The sequence below is a fragment of the Dermacentor albipictus genome, chromosome 2 (assembly GCF_038994185.2).
Source record: "Dermacentor albipictus isolate Rhodes 1998 colony chromosome 2, USDA_Dalb.pri_finalv2, whole genome shotgun sequence".
Classification (NCBI taxonomy): Eukaryota; Metazoa; Arthropoda; class Arachnida; order Ixodida; family Ixodidae; genus Dermacentor; species Dermacentor albipictus.
In genome coordinates, this window is record NC_091822.1 from 28,926,176 (window position 1) to 28,942,889 (window position 16,714).

General features: G+C 48.0%; 1 protein-coding gene across 2 annotated transcripts in view; it reads left to right on the forward strand.

The window, feature by feature from the left end:
• The window catches only part of LOC139055903 (polyamine-transporting ATPase 13A3-like), a 220,057-nt gene that overhangs the window by 93,338 nt on the left and 110,005 nt on the right, over positions 1–16,714 (forward strand). For both annotated transcript variants that reach the window (XM_070533538.1, XM_070533537.1), the window contains exons 11-12: positions 6,295–6,450; positions 12,149–12,306. In XM_070533538.1, coding sequence (XP_070389639.1) covers positions 6,295–6,450; positions 12,149–12,306 — 314 coding nt within the window. The remainder of the gene's footprint in view (positions 1–6,294; positions 6,451–12,148; positions 12,307–16,714) is intronic.

Here is a 16,714-nt window from a genome sequence, read left to right on the forward strand (position 1 = left end):
AACCAAACAAGTTGCAGCCACGGTGACTCCAGCCATGTGTCGCGGTGTACAGTGTCGGTGGGACTCTACGATTTTCGCGGGTACCGCAGATCACGACGTTGAGGACTTGCTCTCCTTGTAGGAAAGAGTCAGCGCCCACAACCACAGGGACAATACGGCAGAGCCCAACAGCGTAATTTTCTACTTGAGCAACGCTGCACATTTGTGGTTTACAAACCACGAATCGGACATACGGAGATTGTCGGCATGCAAGAGCAACTTCAAGGAAGACTTTGGTCGCTTTGCTGTCCGTAAACTTACGACTGAAGAACGCCTAAGCGGACGTGCCCAGCAACCAGATGAGAATCCCACCAGCTTCATCGAAGACATCGTTAATCTGTGCAACCGAGTCGACGCAACGATGCCAGATACCGGCAAGATCGGCCATATCTTCAAGGGAATTGCGGACGACGCCTTCCAGATGTTGGTCACTTGAAACCCGACCTCAGTCTCCGTCGTCATCGCACTGTGCCAGAGTAACGACGAACCTCGAAGGCAGCGAGTAGTCCTACGAAATCTGCCCTCAGAAATCACCTCTGTCTCAAGTCTGCCGTTAGGTGTGGACCAATCGCCCTAATGCACCAGGTAACGGACTTCATGCACGGAGGAGTTGCTTTATGAGTGCGCAAGCTTACTCTCCCTTGACCCTGGGGTTGGAGACGATTATCAAGGAGCAAATCGCTAAGTGCCTGCATGACATTTCTGCATGGCCTCACTTCGCTCCAGGTCCATCTCATGTCTCCACGCTCTTTCGCGACCGCCCCGATGGCCTTCTCGCTGCCTGCACCATAGCTGCCACGCCAGATCCTTGGAACCTAACAGACAACCACCCAATTTGTTAAATTCTGGTATTCCGGAGCACATTGCCTGCTTTTGTCGACGCCGTACTCTGCCTTTTTATGACTACCACCAACGCACGAGCTCTTACGCTCTTCGACAGCTACACTCTGCTGTTCCGCCTGATGCAATCGCCGTTCTTAACGCTACTCGTCATTCTCTGTCCCCACGCCAGCGCTCCGTCTCACCGATGATGCGCCGGCCAAGCACTCTGCCTCAGGGAAACTAATGTCGCCATTCCCGAGGGGAGAACGGCGTCCCTTTAGATTTACCAAGGGCCTCAGAACAACGCTCGCAACATCATTGAGGAATACGTCGACGGATTTCCAACATTCGCACTGGTCTGTATGAGCGCAGCAATCTCGGTGCCGCGCTCAGGACTTTGCCGACGAGTAGTGAAAGTAACAGCGTCGCTTTCCGGACTGCATTTGAGTGCTGCGAGCGCATAGCCTGTAGAACCTTTGGGAGCCTGCACTGCGCGTGTTGTCCTCGAGAAGTGTTTATGGCACAGAATTAGTTGTGCTGCCGTGTTGATCCCAGGACGTCATCCTGGTATCGTATTTCTTTTCGTCCAACAATGCCATCATTGACTGTGCTCGTGCCGAGGTGAAGTTTTCTCCCGGTCAAGCCAGGGACCCAGATACTGCGACGACTACAAAAATGCTCGTTGCCAAGGTTACTAATATCAATCCTTAGACATCCGCCGTCGTCTCCGCGTCTTGCGCCTCAACACGGGACGTAACCATGCCGTTCAGGCTGTGTGACTTCTTCGCCTGTCGCCGTTCTCTTCCGTTGCCCTTTGCCCTCAACGTCCTCAGTGCGGGCCATGTTGTCATGTGTGTGTGCAATGTTTCTTTCCTGCCGATTACTTTGCATCACGGAGAATGCTTCAGCTCCACTCAAGCAGTGGATTCCTGGATGCTCTTCGATGCTCTCGACGATGCACTGCGCTGGGCAGTGCGACTCGACCACCTTTGGAGTGCTTCCATTGGTCAATCTCCGGCGATCTTATAACCACGCAACACGTGCAGCTTGTCAATATGCTACTCGAATTTATCGCCTCTTTCGAGTGCCATCATATTCTCGCAGCCACCCCCGCATGGACGTCTGCGTAAGCAGTCGTTTCGTGTGTTGCGACACCACGTACCCAAGCCCACGAGGGTTGGCCCCTCCCGCGTGTACCCCTGCACGGCTTAGCCGTGGCTGGAAAAGGGTGATTCTGGGGGTGGAGCCGATGCCGGGTGTTTGAACCTTTAAGGCACCCCGGCCGAGGCAACACATCTCTGGCCTACGCACCACAGACGACACCATCGGAGTGACCCACCAGGAAGAAATCGGCAGTCTCTTTTTCCTGTCCCCCTTTTCAATATTAATCTTTCGCGCTCACTTTGAATCTTTCCTGTCTTCTACTGACATGTTCTTTCTCCCGAATTCCTGGGCGGCAAGGGTTAACCATGTATAATATATTCAGCCTTGGGTATATACATTAGGTTATCGTGGCGGTGTATAGCTGGCGTCTGCAGGGTCTTTGGAACTTGTAGCGTCCCCTTGTTGGGCTCGGTGCTGGGTGGCTACCACCGCCACCGAATTTCGAAACCATCCAATGGCAGAAGCTTTCCGCGACTTTGAAATCGGCCTCTGAATAGATGTCGCACCGAAGCAGCTTTCCAGTTCTTTTTGAAACCAAACGAAGACACATTTCCAAAATACCATGTTCTCCACAGTGAAGGCAACACTGCAGGGAGAAAACTTGACCATCTATAGTTTCAGACGTCTAGCAAACACGATTGGACCAGGTTAGAAGGCCTCAAAGATGGCTAGCGGAGACCTCTTCCTTGAACTGACCAAGAAAGATCAACTAGAAAAGCTAGCCGAACTCACGAATATCGCTGATATCAAAGTAACAATCTCTCCACGCCACTCACTCGACACTAGCAGGGAAGTTATATCAGAAGAAGACTTCCTGAACCTTAGTGACGCAGAGATCCTCGAACGATTTCAGGGCCGAAACGTAATTAAGGTGCAAAGAATCCCACTACGGCGAAATGACCAATGGATCCCGACGAAACATGTGACGTTGACATTCGGTAGCAACACTCTACCTAGTTCACTTGACAGAGTATATCTCAAAGTCGAGTTTAGTCCTTATATACCGAACCCGAGGCGGTGTTTCAAGTGCCAGAAGTTCGGGCATGCATCGCAATCATGCAGAGACAAAGAAACATGTGCGAAATGTAGTGCCGATGACCATCCTTCTAATAACTGCAGTGCTGCCACACTATGTGTCACTTGCAAGGGCAGTCATCCACTCTGCTTGTGGAGCTGCGCTTGCTGGAAAAGAGAAAAAGAAATAATCACAGTAACTGTAAAGGAAAAGATCTGATTTTATGAAGCCAAGAAAAGGCTAGGACAGTTCCCACAAGTGAGCTATGCTGGTGTAACGCGGCAGGGGGCAACGCCACGCCGGTTTCAGGAGTCTACAGGGTCCACGTCTGGTACTCCTGTAGAAACTCCACCCGCCCCTTTAGTGGCAGCAGCCAGTGCTGCTCCGTCATCATCGAAGACGCGCCTGCGGACCGTAGTGCCGCAGGGCCCGAAGTTGAACCGAACTCCACGGCCCGAGACGCACGTCCCGGCGCCTGGCTCTCGATCATCCAGCGCCTTAGAGAAGGCGATGGAGGTCGACCCGAAAATATCGGCGTCATCGACGCCAAAACGAAGGTGACATCAAAGACACTATAAATAAGTTATCACCAGTAGCACTCTGTCTTCAAGAAACAAACCTAGGACGCACACGTACACATTTGCCTCAACGTTTTACTGTCGTAAGAAAGGACCGGGAGCCGTCTATCAGAAGGTGTCGCCATTGTGGTCCAAGACGGCGTCCCCACACCGAACGTTTTATTAAATACACCGTATAAGGCAGTAGCTTTCACCGTTTTATCATTGAAGACTGTCACCATCAGGTCCCATTGTACATTCCTCCGTATAACCATTCCACAAATCGAGACCTGGAAGGTTAATTGACCAGCTCCTGGAGCCCTTTGTATTAGTTGGATATTTTAATGCTCGCCGCACTCGTTTTCGTGTGCAGCTCGTGTGCACTCTTGTGCAGCTTAAAGAACAATGCTTTTGCTGCTGGTGTAATGCACATTTTGCGCACACGGAAAAGAACATCTTGACTAAATAGAGACAGATACGGCTTTCGGTACATAGGTTCAGGGAAAAGGTTACGTATATGTGGTCCATTTAGCGACGTACAATCAACGGTAAACAAATGTTTTATAGTGAATCTGGCTTTTAAGAAAGAAATAGTGTCGACAAGCTACTTTAGAAAGTCCCAGTCGGTTCACCGTACGCACACTTTAAAGCAGGGTTTTATATACATGAAGAAGTAGACGCAGCGCAAGGCGCGAGCTAAGGAGAAAGGAAAGGGTGTGATCGAGTGGTCGCTGGCTTCGTGCCCGCGGTTTCCCGCCAGTTCAGGCCCGGCAGTCAGATGGGGAGGCCGCGTCTGGTTCGTTCTGTCGAAGAGCAGGCTGTGTTGAAGGAACGGCAGCGGGAGCGAGTCGCACGTCGTGCGTTCGGCAAAATAACAGGCTGCGTTTGATGAACGCCACCGGAAGCTCGCTCTAAAGAGGGCTCGTCGCCAAGGTGAGGACCTCGCCATGAGGGAGCGCAAAGCCGAGGCGTTACATAAAGAAGAGCCGCGGACTCCCAACTTCGCTTGCACCCCTCTCCACAGTTGTGGAAGAGCGTTAAATTTATTATCTGAAGTCGTGACGTCCCTTCTGAAGGTGTTTTACATCTTCCACCGCACCACTAGCGCATACCAGCCGAAGACATAGGGGTTGACGGAGCGTTTAAACCGTACTCTTGGCAACATGCTCACCAAGTATTTCGCATCCTACCATTCCAACTGGGAAGCTGTGCTTTGGTTCTTCGCGTTCGCCTATAATACCAGCCACTTAAGGCACCATTGGTATTTATCCATTCTTTTACTGCACGGCCAGGAACCTTCCAGCACCGTCGATACAATTCTGCCCTACCAGTCAGATTCATGGGAATGTGTTGCTGTATCTCAAGCTGCGCAGCATGCTGAGAAACGCAGACAACTCGCCCGTTTTCTTACCACTGCACATTAGACACACCAAAAGCATCGCCGTGTTGTCTCTGACTCAAGCTAGCCTTCCGTTTCTTTGGTTTGGCTGTGGTTTGCACCTGTAGATCTCGGCTTTTATTCTAAGTTTTTCCCGTGGTAGCATGGCCCTTACCGTGTGATTGCACTAACTTTCACCGTTAACTATGCCCTAGAGCCTGTGTCGCCCTCTTCTGATCATCATGGCCGCAGTCGCGAAACTGTTCAGATAGATCAACTCAATCCCTTCTACGATTCATATATGTAACCATGTGCTTATATCACCAGGACGGCATCCTTTTCTCCACCGGACAGTTGTAACGAACAAGAACCGCCGATCAGCCAGGCGTATCTCCAACGTACTAAATACAACAAAGAAAAAGTACCGATTGGTTAGGCGCATTACCAGTGTCTACGTCAGGGACCAGTTATGGATGCTCGCAGAGTGAAACATCTGCACCGAATTCGACCTCTCGTTCCTTACGTGCCCTATCAATAAACACCTTGACGCACTCAATAATTATACTCAGCACGCCTGTCAAGCGTTTCCCCAAGCAGGCACTGGTCGATAGCTGTAATTGCGGCCTTCAGCACGTAGCTCATTACGGTATGCGCTCCTCAATGTTCACCATGCTTAGCCCTCGCGAATGAAAAGTTTACCTACTACGAGGAGGTTCTTGCAATCAGAGACGTGTTAACAAATTTTGGCGGTTGTCGTTGTCTTCTATACAATTCATAGCAAAAGATTACTATACGCTTTACTTGACACTCTGGATGCAAAATAAAAAGAACATAGTGAAGCGAACCCCACATGCAGTTGGTAGTGTTGATAAATCTCGTTACGTATAACGCGTACAACCTTTGCGCGTTTTCTGAAGAGCCTGTTCAGGAAACATCCATGGCGTTTAGCTTCGATAAGCCGCGTCGTATTACCGGAAGTTTTGTGGGGCACACTGTGTCGGTGAAGGGAAGCCGCAGGGACTCTGTCCACTTTCCCTATTACTGATGCCCAATGATCCCTAACGTTCGGCACGCATGAACTCGGAGAACGGCAGCAATTGTAGGAGACCAATAAATGCGAGGCTGATTGGGAGCAGCGGGCAATACAACGGCAGCACACTAAGATCGCGCAGTGGTTGCTATAGGCGCGTGGAGTCCTTAGAGCACTGAATCAAGTAGCGCACTCTCAAGTGACTATCTTTTAATTTCCAAAGCATGATTTTGTGGTGTAATAGGTGAATGATGATTTGGTGGCTTTCCGTCGCGTAAACCTGCCGCAGGTGAGAGCGTGCCCGTGGTTAAGACGCCATTGCTTCCAATCAACGAGGAATTCTCTGCCGAACACCACCGACGTCACGTGCTCTTCAGGGGAACGCACGTGTTGCAGACGCGCTACTACGGCAACAGCCGTGTCACCGCTCTTGTGGTACGAACAGGTAAGAACCCTCATCAAAAACGCGCTGCGCCTAAGCACCACCCTGTTCTCACAGCATATTCGATTATCTTCCCTACCTCAACAGTTACATTAACGCGATAGCGTCGAGGGCCCAGTGTCGCAGAATGTCCGGCGTCGCTGGCTGTGTCTGCGCCAGTGTCATTTACCGTGTGAGAAACATGATCCCGAATCACGCATTCCGATCCACGCAGGCGCTCCGCGTGGCGCATAGGCGTCAATGAACCAATTTAGCTTCTCCAAGTAGAATGCGTCTGACATTTCGTAAAGCGCTACTTACACACAACAAACAGACATGATAGCGTCGGACTGTAATTTGAACATACGAGGAAACATAGTTCTGTTACGCACAAACGCATGCAGAGCCCTTTTGCCAGCTCCCCTTTGACCTCTATCTTAGTAGGAGCGGCGTGCCCCGCTCGCTTCCTTGTGACACCATCCAGATGATGCTCGCCTCTGCACATCCGCGTCTGCGGCGGCGACCGCCGGAGGAGGGATGGGGTGGAGGCTGGGTAACCAACAAAAAAAAAGAGAACCAGAAAGCTCACCTTCGTGCGTAGCGCTTACCACAAGCGTTACATAATGTGCAGTTGCCAGGAAGCGCGAGAAGCAGTCTGGAATCTTTGAATCCTATCGCGTTCCGTTCTTAAAGGCGTAGCTTAAGCGTCCTCCAAGCTTTTACACGGACTTTCAGCGGCGGCCTTCTTGGGCTGTAAAATATGAACGCTACAAGCAAACCAATAATTATGCAGCCTAAAATTATCATGCGCGACGACATCAAAATGGTGCCATAATATTTGGTAAGCTGCTTATATACTTATGCACACAGGTTTCAATTGCGGAAATAAAGCCGGCTAGCAATGCTGACATATGCACGCCAGGCAGCCTTACACGAGCATCTAACACTAGTTCCATGATAGGAATAAATACGGTTATTCTGATATGTGTGCATATACAACAATGTATAATACCAACGAGATGAGGCAAAAGGAAACTGACAAAGCATGTTTCCTGAGTAGGCCTGCATTCCGTTTCGTAAAAATACGGGTCAGCAGAGAGGTCGGCAAAGAAACGTTCAACAGCTCATTTCAAATACATCGCATATGTAAATTCTTCGAAAACATTTCCCAGTCACATGCAAACCTTCGCAATAGATGTAATAAAATATAAACAATTCCATCTTGTGTTAACAATTTAATCATTGAACATAAGCATATCAAAACGTGAATACTTCAAACAAAATTTCAAGTAAGACTAAACGATGTGCATAACGTTACATGTGGAGTGTAATAAAGTATACTTAAGAGGAAACATTAGCTCGGGCTCAAGTCCGACGCGGCCTATTCAAATACATGTAAAACCCTGGACCCTGAATCACCCCTGGACCGATTTTAATGAAATTTGTTGCATTTGAGCATGAAAGTTAAATTCTAGGGACTGTCCGAAGCGACATTTCGATTTAGGGCTGGAATTCTGTTAAAATGTTTTAACAAATTCGACTGTTTGAAAAAAATAGAAGCACGACGTGTACAAATTCATAGCTCTGCATCAAGAACAGATATCGCAGTTCTGTAAACGGCACCCATGCGATCATTAAAAGTGGACAAATTCGGCACGTATTTTACCTCTTACGTGAATTTGTTACGTTGGTTACAAGGGTTCTGCAAAAGGTGTATTTCCATATTACTAATTTTTTTATATTCATGTGTAACGTACAATTTTGTCCACATTAGATGCACTATTATATGCAGCTCACAGAATTGTGACATCATTTTTCGTTGTTGGGATACAGAGTTGTAAGCTTGATAGTTTCGTTTTTTTGAAAATTCGGTTTTTGCCAATGTTTAATAAAACATTTACGACCTAACTCAAAAATTCAAAACAAGCAGTCACTAGATTTTAAGTTCTTTTTTAAATGCAACAAACCTCGCCAAATTTGGTCCAGTGGTTGCCGAGAAAAACTAATTTTCCTTTTACATCTGTTTAGATAGGAGCACCCGAGCTAAAGCTTGGTCTTAAGCAAACAGAGTTAGACATCGCGGGTGATAGGATACGAGCACACGCAGAAAAAACACCGAGGAAAAAAACACAAAAACGCTTCAAGCTGAATCAAAAAGTAATCTTAATTTCTTTTTATAATGGCATACATATCTGCTCAATTGTGCATTTTCCAGTACAGAAGAAAAGTTATTACATATTTTTATTATTTGACGATCTAGTAATTGAGTACCCCAATTGGCCTTCGCTCTAATCCAAACAAGTGAGATTGTTCATGAGTTATAATGAATATCACGCTCAGGTACATATTGATGAAAAAGAAAGTCTTCTTTATTACGAAGATAGACAAGGACCACTAGTTTAGACCTATATCACTTAGGAAAACGCATTGCATGAATAACAGAGAATAAGTTATTTTGGCTACTTTGCCTTCTCGTTAATAGTTTAAATGATTTTTGTTGCGCGATTATTAATTTTTTTTGCATCGGTCTTAGTATACGTTCCGCAAGTTAAGTAGCAGTACGTGAGGTGCGAATGAACAAGTGAAAAGTACAGCTGCCTTGCTACAGAATATGGAAGAAGATGGTTAATACAGCTGATAACACCTATGGATCGAGCCATTTTCATTTCGACATGAGTGACGTGATCAGACCAGCCCATACCGTTGCGGAAGTCTACACCAGGAACATGTAACTACTATTACGTGCGATTTCTCAGTCATCGAAATAGAGCTTTGGGTTGTGCTTTATTGCTTAGTTTTTTGCATTGAATAGTATCAAATCGTTTTTTTAACGTTTGATGTCAATTGATTTAAATAAGCCAAGCATGTAATTTGTGAAGCCACCAATTCGCTTGTTAGGTCTGTTAGGTTCTGCTATGTCTGAGCTACAAAAGATGTTAGTATCATCAGCATATAGGATAATGTTCGAAGTTGAAGAAATGCTTACGATTGTCATTTATATACGTAGTGAATAGGAGCACCTAAAATGGATCGCTGACTTCGACCATATTTTAATGTACCATGGTCAGAGCAAGTGTTATGTGCCCTTGTGTACTGTTGTCTTCCCGTCAGGTAGCTTTCCATTAGGTCTCTTGCGATACTACAAATTTCGTAAATTTCTAATTTTGTTAGTACAATACCATGTTGAACCGAATCAAGCGCTTTGCTGCAGTCAAGCAAGAGACCAATAGTAAACATTTTCATCTAAATCTTTTGAATTAAGGCATTTTTTATATAAAGTGATGTGATCTCAATCGACTTGCCGGGTTGGAAGCCATATTGATGATCACTTATCACATTATTGGAGGGAAAGAAACCAAAAAGACTCGTGTAAATTATTGTTTCAGAAACCTTAGAAAAAAGCTGGCATAACATATTCATCCCCAAATTCCATTGAACATTGTTAGAAATACGGATCCATGTCGTCACATTTCAGTCAGATTATTTACGTCCATGACGTCTGAACGCAAAGTAACTAACGTTACACCAAGGCTTTTCTGCTTTTGTATTTGTTTATATAAGCGCATCAGTAGGCAACACTTTCTTTAATTCAATAGAATTAATAGTGCAAGTCCCATACTTTCCGAGAGCTATGAATCTAACCACATTCCCGCCTATATACCTGGGTCACAGGGTAGTTCACGGTCTAATGGGCAGCGCATCCGGCTGCTGCACTAAGGCAACAGCTTTCAGCCCCAACCATAGCACAAACGTGGGTCTCTGAGTAGGAGGCAATATGTCCGTGCGTGGCGTTCTTCAGCGAACCTCTTTCACGCCGACATGGGTCACTGTAGACGCGGAACTTTGTAGGTACAGCTATTGTAAACTGTTTGAACGCGTTCACTTGTATGACTTCACCTTTTAACTACTTGGCGCATGCGCAGCTGGAAGTGCATGAGAAATCCACTTCAACACAAACGCATTTTCAAATGTGTGTGTGACCACAACAAAGCAAAGTAGTAGTTGGCAGGCAGCGCTTTTCCTGTATTGCTTTCATGTCTATGTTCACGCTGTTTTTCACTGATTGATTCTTACCAACTAGCTCGCATTCGTGCCTTTTTAAGCTCTTTGGTGCCGATTTGAAGAGCTGGGTATGTGCCACTCGGTCTGTGCTGGCCTCAAATGAGCCTATTTGATGCATACTAGGGTCGCCGGGTGTGTGTGAGTTGGTGTGTGCCGTTCTTTAATGAACGTCTTTGAAGCCAACTTGAGTAACTTGGTGGGTGCCACTGGGAATGTGCTGCTCCACAATGACGAAAATAATGGTCCGTTAAGTTTCTCCTACGCCGAGTGAAATTGAACCCACCTCACAAGGGTTCCGGAAGGACAGCAACCCGAAGCATTCGCAGGCTGCACCATAAGTGTACTGGGTATGTGCCACTTTACAATGAACCTCTCGCCAACATGGCTTCATGAGTACGTACCACTGAGTGTGCAGTAAGGCAGGGAACAGTTCTGAGCGTTCGCAGGCACCAACACGCCATGCTTCCCGTCTCGGAGTCCAGACGCGGTCTGCTCGGTAGTGCCAATGGATAGCGCAGCGTATCGATAAGCAAGCACGAGTGAGGAACCCGGTTTCCGCATGACGCGTTTCTCGGCATCCGCACGCAGGAGTGCGCGCGAATAAAATCGAGGGACACCTTAGAGCAGGGTTAAGTGATAAAAAATGCAGACAAAATGCACTGCGGAACTAAAAGAAACATAATTGGCAGAAGAGCAGTACCTCCGAGCAAAACCACGAAACCGAAACATAATAAGCCAATGAAGTTATTATCAAAGCAATACCAACTGCCAGATAATACATGGAGTAGTACCCTTTCTTTGCCTACTTTCATCGAACTTGCTGTGTTTCTCCCCACAACAGAGCTTACTATTAAAAATTATTCGCACAGATAACTTGAAATGCCAACATAAGCACGTGCGAATTTTCATTTTTTTTTTCAGACAGAAGTTGTCTCCGCCGAAGCACGTCGTGCACGAGGCCTGTACTTTAGCCGGGCTCCTCTCTGGCGCTTCATTGAAGAGCGGCGCATACGCAGTGACTGACATGCAGTGACACAGGTTGCTGTCAAAGACGCTCATTCAAGAGCGCCACATACCCAATGGCACATAGCCAGTGACCCTTGTTGGCGGGTGTTATGAGCCACGACACCGGGAAACCGTAACTGTTAAAACCACCTAATTTAACTATGGCGATGGAAGTGACGACCGGCGAATTAATCGTCATTGTATCATCTTCTCCGGCCGTCTTCTTCTTCCCTTGTTTTATTAACGGCAGAGCGCAACGGTTGCAATAATGCGCGAGAGTGCGCGTAGGATCCTAGGAATGTTCTTCGCAATAATATTCATGGCCTTTGGCGAACTCTACCAACTCGCCGTGGCTTTCGCTTTGTGCTGCTAAACGCAAGGGTGCGGGATCAAATCCCTGTGTTGGTAGCTGCATTTCCATGGGTGGGAGATACAAAAACACCCGGGTACCGGGAATTGCGGGAAAAGAACGAGAGGAGGTCAAAATTAACCCGAAGTTCCCCCCTACGGCGTGCCTCATAATCACACCGCCGTTTTGCCGGGTAAAACTACAGAATTTATTTCAAATTTAAACTGTGCATTTGGCATACAGCTTCGCCAAATCTCAAGTTCACTACGCATAGCAGAGCTGATAATGACCTCCGTCGGTGCGCAGGCTTCTCAACAGCCAAGGGATCACTGGTGCGGTCCATCCTTTTCGCCCAACCAGCTCCGTTGCGTTTCTACAGGGACGCTATCCTGTTCGTGCTGCTGCTCTTCGCCGTAGCCAGCATCGGGATGGCATATACTCTCTACCTCTACATCATCAGGCAGGCAAGTATACTCATCTTAAGTGGACCACTATGCTTCCAAAGGACACAGTGTGAGAGCGAGAATGCCAGGTGAAAGGTAGCTCCACTCGCTGAACTGCCATCAGTAAAATCCTACGCACAACACTCAATCCTGCGCAGCTGGAATTCACATTTCAGTTTAGTCCGCCTCAGGCAAACTATTCTTAACAAGGTACAATCTATGAAAGCGCACCGTTCACTAATGAACTAACTTGCGTCGTTCTCAGACGCAAACGAAACATTAATTACTCATCTTCTTCTTTAAGTTGTTCTTTGTATGTCTTGATGGACATAGAAAGATTACAGGGCCCTGTAGCTCATCCTTTGTAAGCCACATCCTATGTCAGAAGTTCTTTGATTAATTACATCTCGAGCTTGTCTCCGGGATATCGCAGGTCGCATTTATGCGCATAAGCAATGTGTAAGGTAGGGGCCGCATGTATTCCGTTACTGAAACTCCCGTACACATCATAAGAGAATTAAACATGGACATGGTAGTTGTGAAACAAAGCCTGAGCACTAGCCTTAAAATACAGCATTTGTTGTGGTCTACACCACGTTTATGCATAAATCAACGTGTAGCCCAGTAGCCATGGCGTTGCGCTGCTAAGCGCGAGTTTGAGAGTTCGATCATGGCCACGGCGGCCGCATTCCGATTAGCGAGACATGCGAAAATGCTCGTGCGCCGTGCATTGGGTCATAGTGCTGAACGCGAGGTTACCTAATAATGTGAGCCCTCCCTCTCTGCCCCCCTGTGCCACTACAGCGTTCCTCATATTCAGTTCGAGATTTCGGCACATAAAACTCCAGAATTTAAATGATAATTACTTCAATATTATTTCATTGCTGAAGTGACATACCATGGTGTATTTACAATACTTACAAAAAAGAGAGCGATGCATAAACAAGGTGGCTGTCGAGGCAAATTCCCCTACACAGGTTAAATCTTCTTCTGACTGGCGTTACTCATGGTTGCGTTGCAACTCTCGCCTGTAAAGGCGCCGTCTCGGCGCTACATGTAAGAGAGGTGGACTCGCGGCAAAAATAGGCGTCAGCCGGGACACATTCACGACATGTGTGGGGACACGCAAGTTCACGCCGAGCGATCTCGTAGTTCACATCGCCAAGTGGACGTGTAGGGACCTCTGTAGCGTGGCAGCAGCTTTTCAGACAAGCCAACGCGACTACATGGTCTCCATAGGAGGAGAACGCAGCCAGGAAGAAATCGAACGTCCCGATATCTGCTGTCGTACCAGATCTGCACAGCCTGAGACTCCGTGAGCCGGGAGCTGGCCATCTGCCTTGCGGTGCGAGCCCAGACGAAGACGTCTTGAGCATATTCAGTGGGAGTGTTCATCGAGGAAGGAACCTGTCTATCAAATGGCAAAGAAGAGTAGCGGCCGAACAGAAGGTAAACGGGTAAAAAGTCAGCGGACTCCTGACGGGATGAATTATAGGCGATGGTCACGGAAGGTAACGGGCTGTTTCAATCACCGTGGTCGTCTGAAACATACATAGGCAGCATTTCTGTAAACATGCGGTTGAGCCGCTTCGTCAGTCCGTTTGTCTATGGGTGGTGCGCGGTGGGAAGCTTGTGTTCGGCAGAACAGGAGCGAAGTAGGTCCAAGCCCTCTAACAAGAAGGTGCGGCAGCGATTAGTGAGGAAGTGCCGAGGTGCGCCGTGATGAAAGTTGACGACATGTAACAGAAAATCTGTCAACTCAGTTGCACAGCTTGTGTGGAAAGCTCAAGTGATCGCGTACCGGGTCGCGTAATCAGTCGCGACGACCCAATTATTGCCAGATTTTGACGTCAGAAAAGGGATGAGAAGATCGAGACCGACGCGAAAGAATGGTTCTGAGGGCACATCGACGCGGTGAAGGTATCCAGCGCACAGCACAGCAGGTTTTTGGCGGTGATGACAGAACCCACAGCCTGCATTGTAGCTGTGCACAGAGTGGTACAGCCCTGGCCAGTGGAAGCGGTGCCGTACGCGGTCCTAAGTACACGAAACACCAAGGTGGCCGGCAGCAGGGGCACATGCAACTGCTCAAGAACTGATGTCCGGAGATGGCATGGTACAACGAGTGGAAATTCGGATCCTTCAGGGCGTAAGCTGCGACAGTAGAGAACGTCGTCACGGAGCACGAACATGCGCAGCGTGGGCTCCGAATGTCCAAAATTGAGACGATCGTTGAGCCCACGTAAGCAGCCATCACGCCGTTGTTCAGTTCGGATGTCGTGCAGATGATAAATGGCCAGGACGCAAAAGTCGGTGTCATGCGCATCATATTCAGGGTGGTCGACAGGATGGCGGGAAAGGCAGTCGGTGTCCTTGCTCAAACGGCCCGACTTGTATAAAACTGCAAAGGAATAAAATTGGAGCCGTAGTACCCAACTACCCGATCGTCCAATGGGGTCTTTAAGTGAGGAGAGTCAGCACAAGTTGTAGTGATCGGTTACCACGGAAAAGATGAGGTCGTACCAGTAGGAGCGAAATTCGGCAACTTCCCAAACCAACGCCAGGCACTCGCGATCGGTAATTGAGAAATTCCTCTCTGCAGGTGACAGGAGGTAGCTGGCCAATGCAATTACGCGCTCTGCGTTACGCTGTCATTGAACAAGTACAGCCCCAATCGCATGGTCGCTGGCATCTGTGCGAGGTTCTGTGGCGGCAAATGGATGACAAGGAGCCAGCAATGAGGTAGCCTTGAGCAAGCATACGAGGGCGAAGAAACCTTCGGTTTGACCAAGGCCCCAAGTGAAAGCAACGTCCTTCTTAAGTAATTCGCTGAGCGGGCGAGTGGTTTCGCCGAAATTCTTGATAAAACGACGGAAATACGAGCACAGCCTAACAAAGCTTCTTACGTCTGTCGTGGAAGACGGAAAAGGGAAGTTCGGGACAGTGCGAATCTTGTCAGGACAGGGCTGAACGCCAGCGGCACTGACTAGAGGGCCAAGGACGGTTATATCACGTCGTCCGAAGTATGACTTGGCTGAGTTCAATGGCAGGCCAGCGCGTTGGAAAACAGCAAGAATAGCCAATAGACGTGTTAGATGACTCGTGAAAGTTTGTGAAAAGACAATGGCATCGCCTAGATAACAGAGACATATGCACCACTATATCCGCGAAGTAAGGAGTCCATCATTCTTTCGAAAGTTGCCGGGACATTACAAAGGCCTGATGGCAAACCTGGAATTGGAAGAGGCCGTCAGGTGTTACGAAGAAAATTTTCTCATTGTCTATGCCATCTACCGAGATTTGCAAATAGCTTGATCAGAGGTCTATCAATGAAACGTGCTTGGCTTCGTGCAATCCGTCCAAGCTGCCATCATTACGGGAAAAGGGGTAGACATCCCTGCGTGTGATATTGTTGAGGTGTCTGTAATCCACACAAAAGTGCCAACTGCTGTCCTTTACGATGACAGTAGGGGACACCCACGGGCTCCGTGATTACTCGATAACCCCTTTTGCCAACATCTTATCGACTTCTCGAAGTATCACTTGCCGTTCAGCATATGAAACATGGTACGGCCGGCGGTGTATTGTACTGGCGTCTCCGGTGTAAATACCATGGGTGATCACAGATGTCTGGGCTAAAGGGCGGCCATCAAGGTAAAAAATGACGCGGTAAGTTTCAGAGACGGCCGAGGTCAGCAGCTTGAGCCGGAGGAAGATCAGGCGCAATCACATTGCGAAGTTTGAGAGAGTCGGTGAATTGGACGTTCCTGTAGACACTGACGGAATTTCGGCTTCCAGAGCCAATATCTCGCAATCATTCACAGGCGAGATCTCGCCCAAAGTCATGTCTCTGCTAAAGATTTGAGTCGAGCAGGTAAAATTAAGGAAAGGGACCGGAAGTCTGATGAGCTATAACAGGGACCACGGTATAGGGAACGGCCAAATGTCTTTCAAGCAGTATGTCAGCGGTTTCACATAGTACGTAGACACTGTCGGGAACAGATGGGAGCGACAGTAGAGTGGCGTACGTGGTGGCTTGAGGTGACAGGTGGACGTTTTCGGGAGAGCATAACCGTGGTTGTATGACTGGTCGAATATAGCAACCATGGCCCAATTCGCTAAACCCGCCTTCAAAGAGGACTGATAGGAATGATAAAAAAGTCTAAGCCGTGTATAATATCCTGAGAGCCCTGTTCCAAAAGGGAAAACAAGGCAGTCGTTAGGCACACCGCAGTGCCAATGGGAGTGGTACCCATATCAAGCACGGTAGGCGTCCCTCCATCGGCGACACGGGGGGTGCGTGATGCAGCGGGTGTGGGAACTTTATTCAGGTGTCGGCACAATTGCGCACTAATCACGGATACGTGCGCGCCAGTGTCAATTATCGCCGGGACATTGATGCCATCGACTAAAACATCTATCAAGTTAG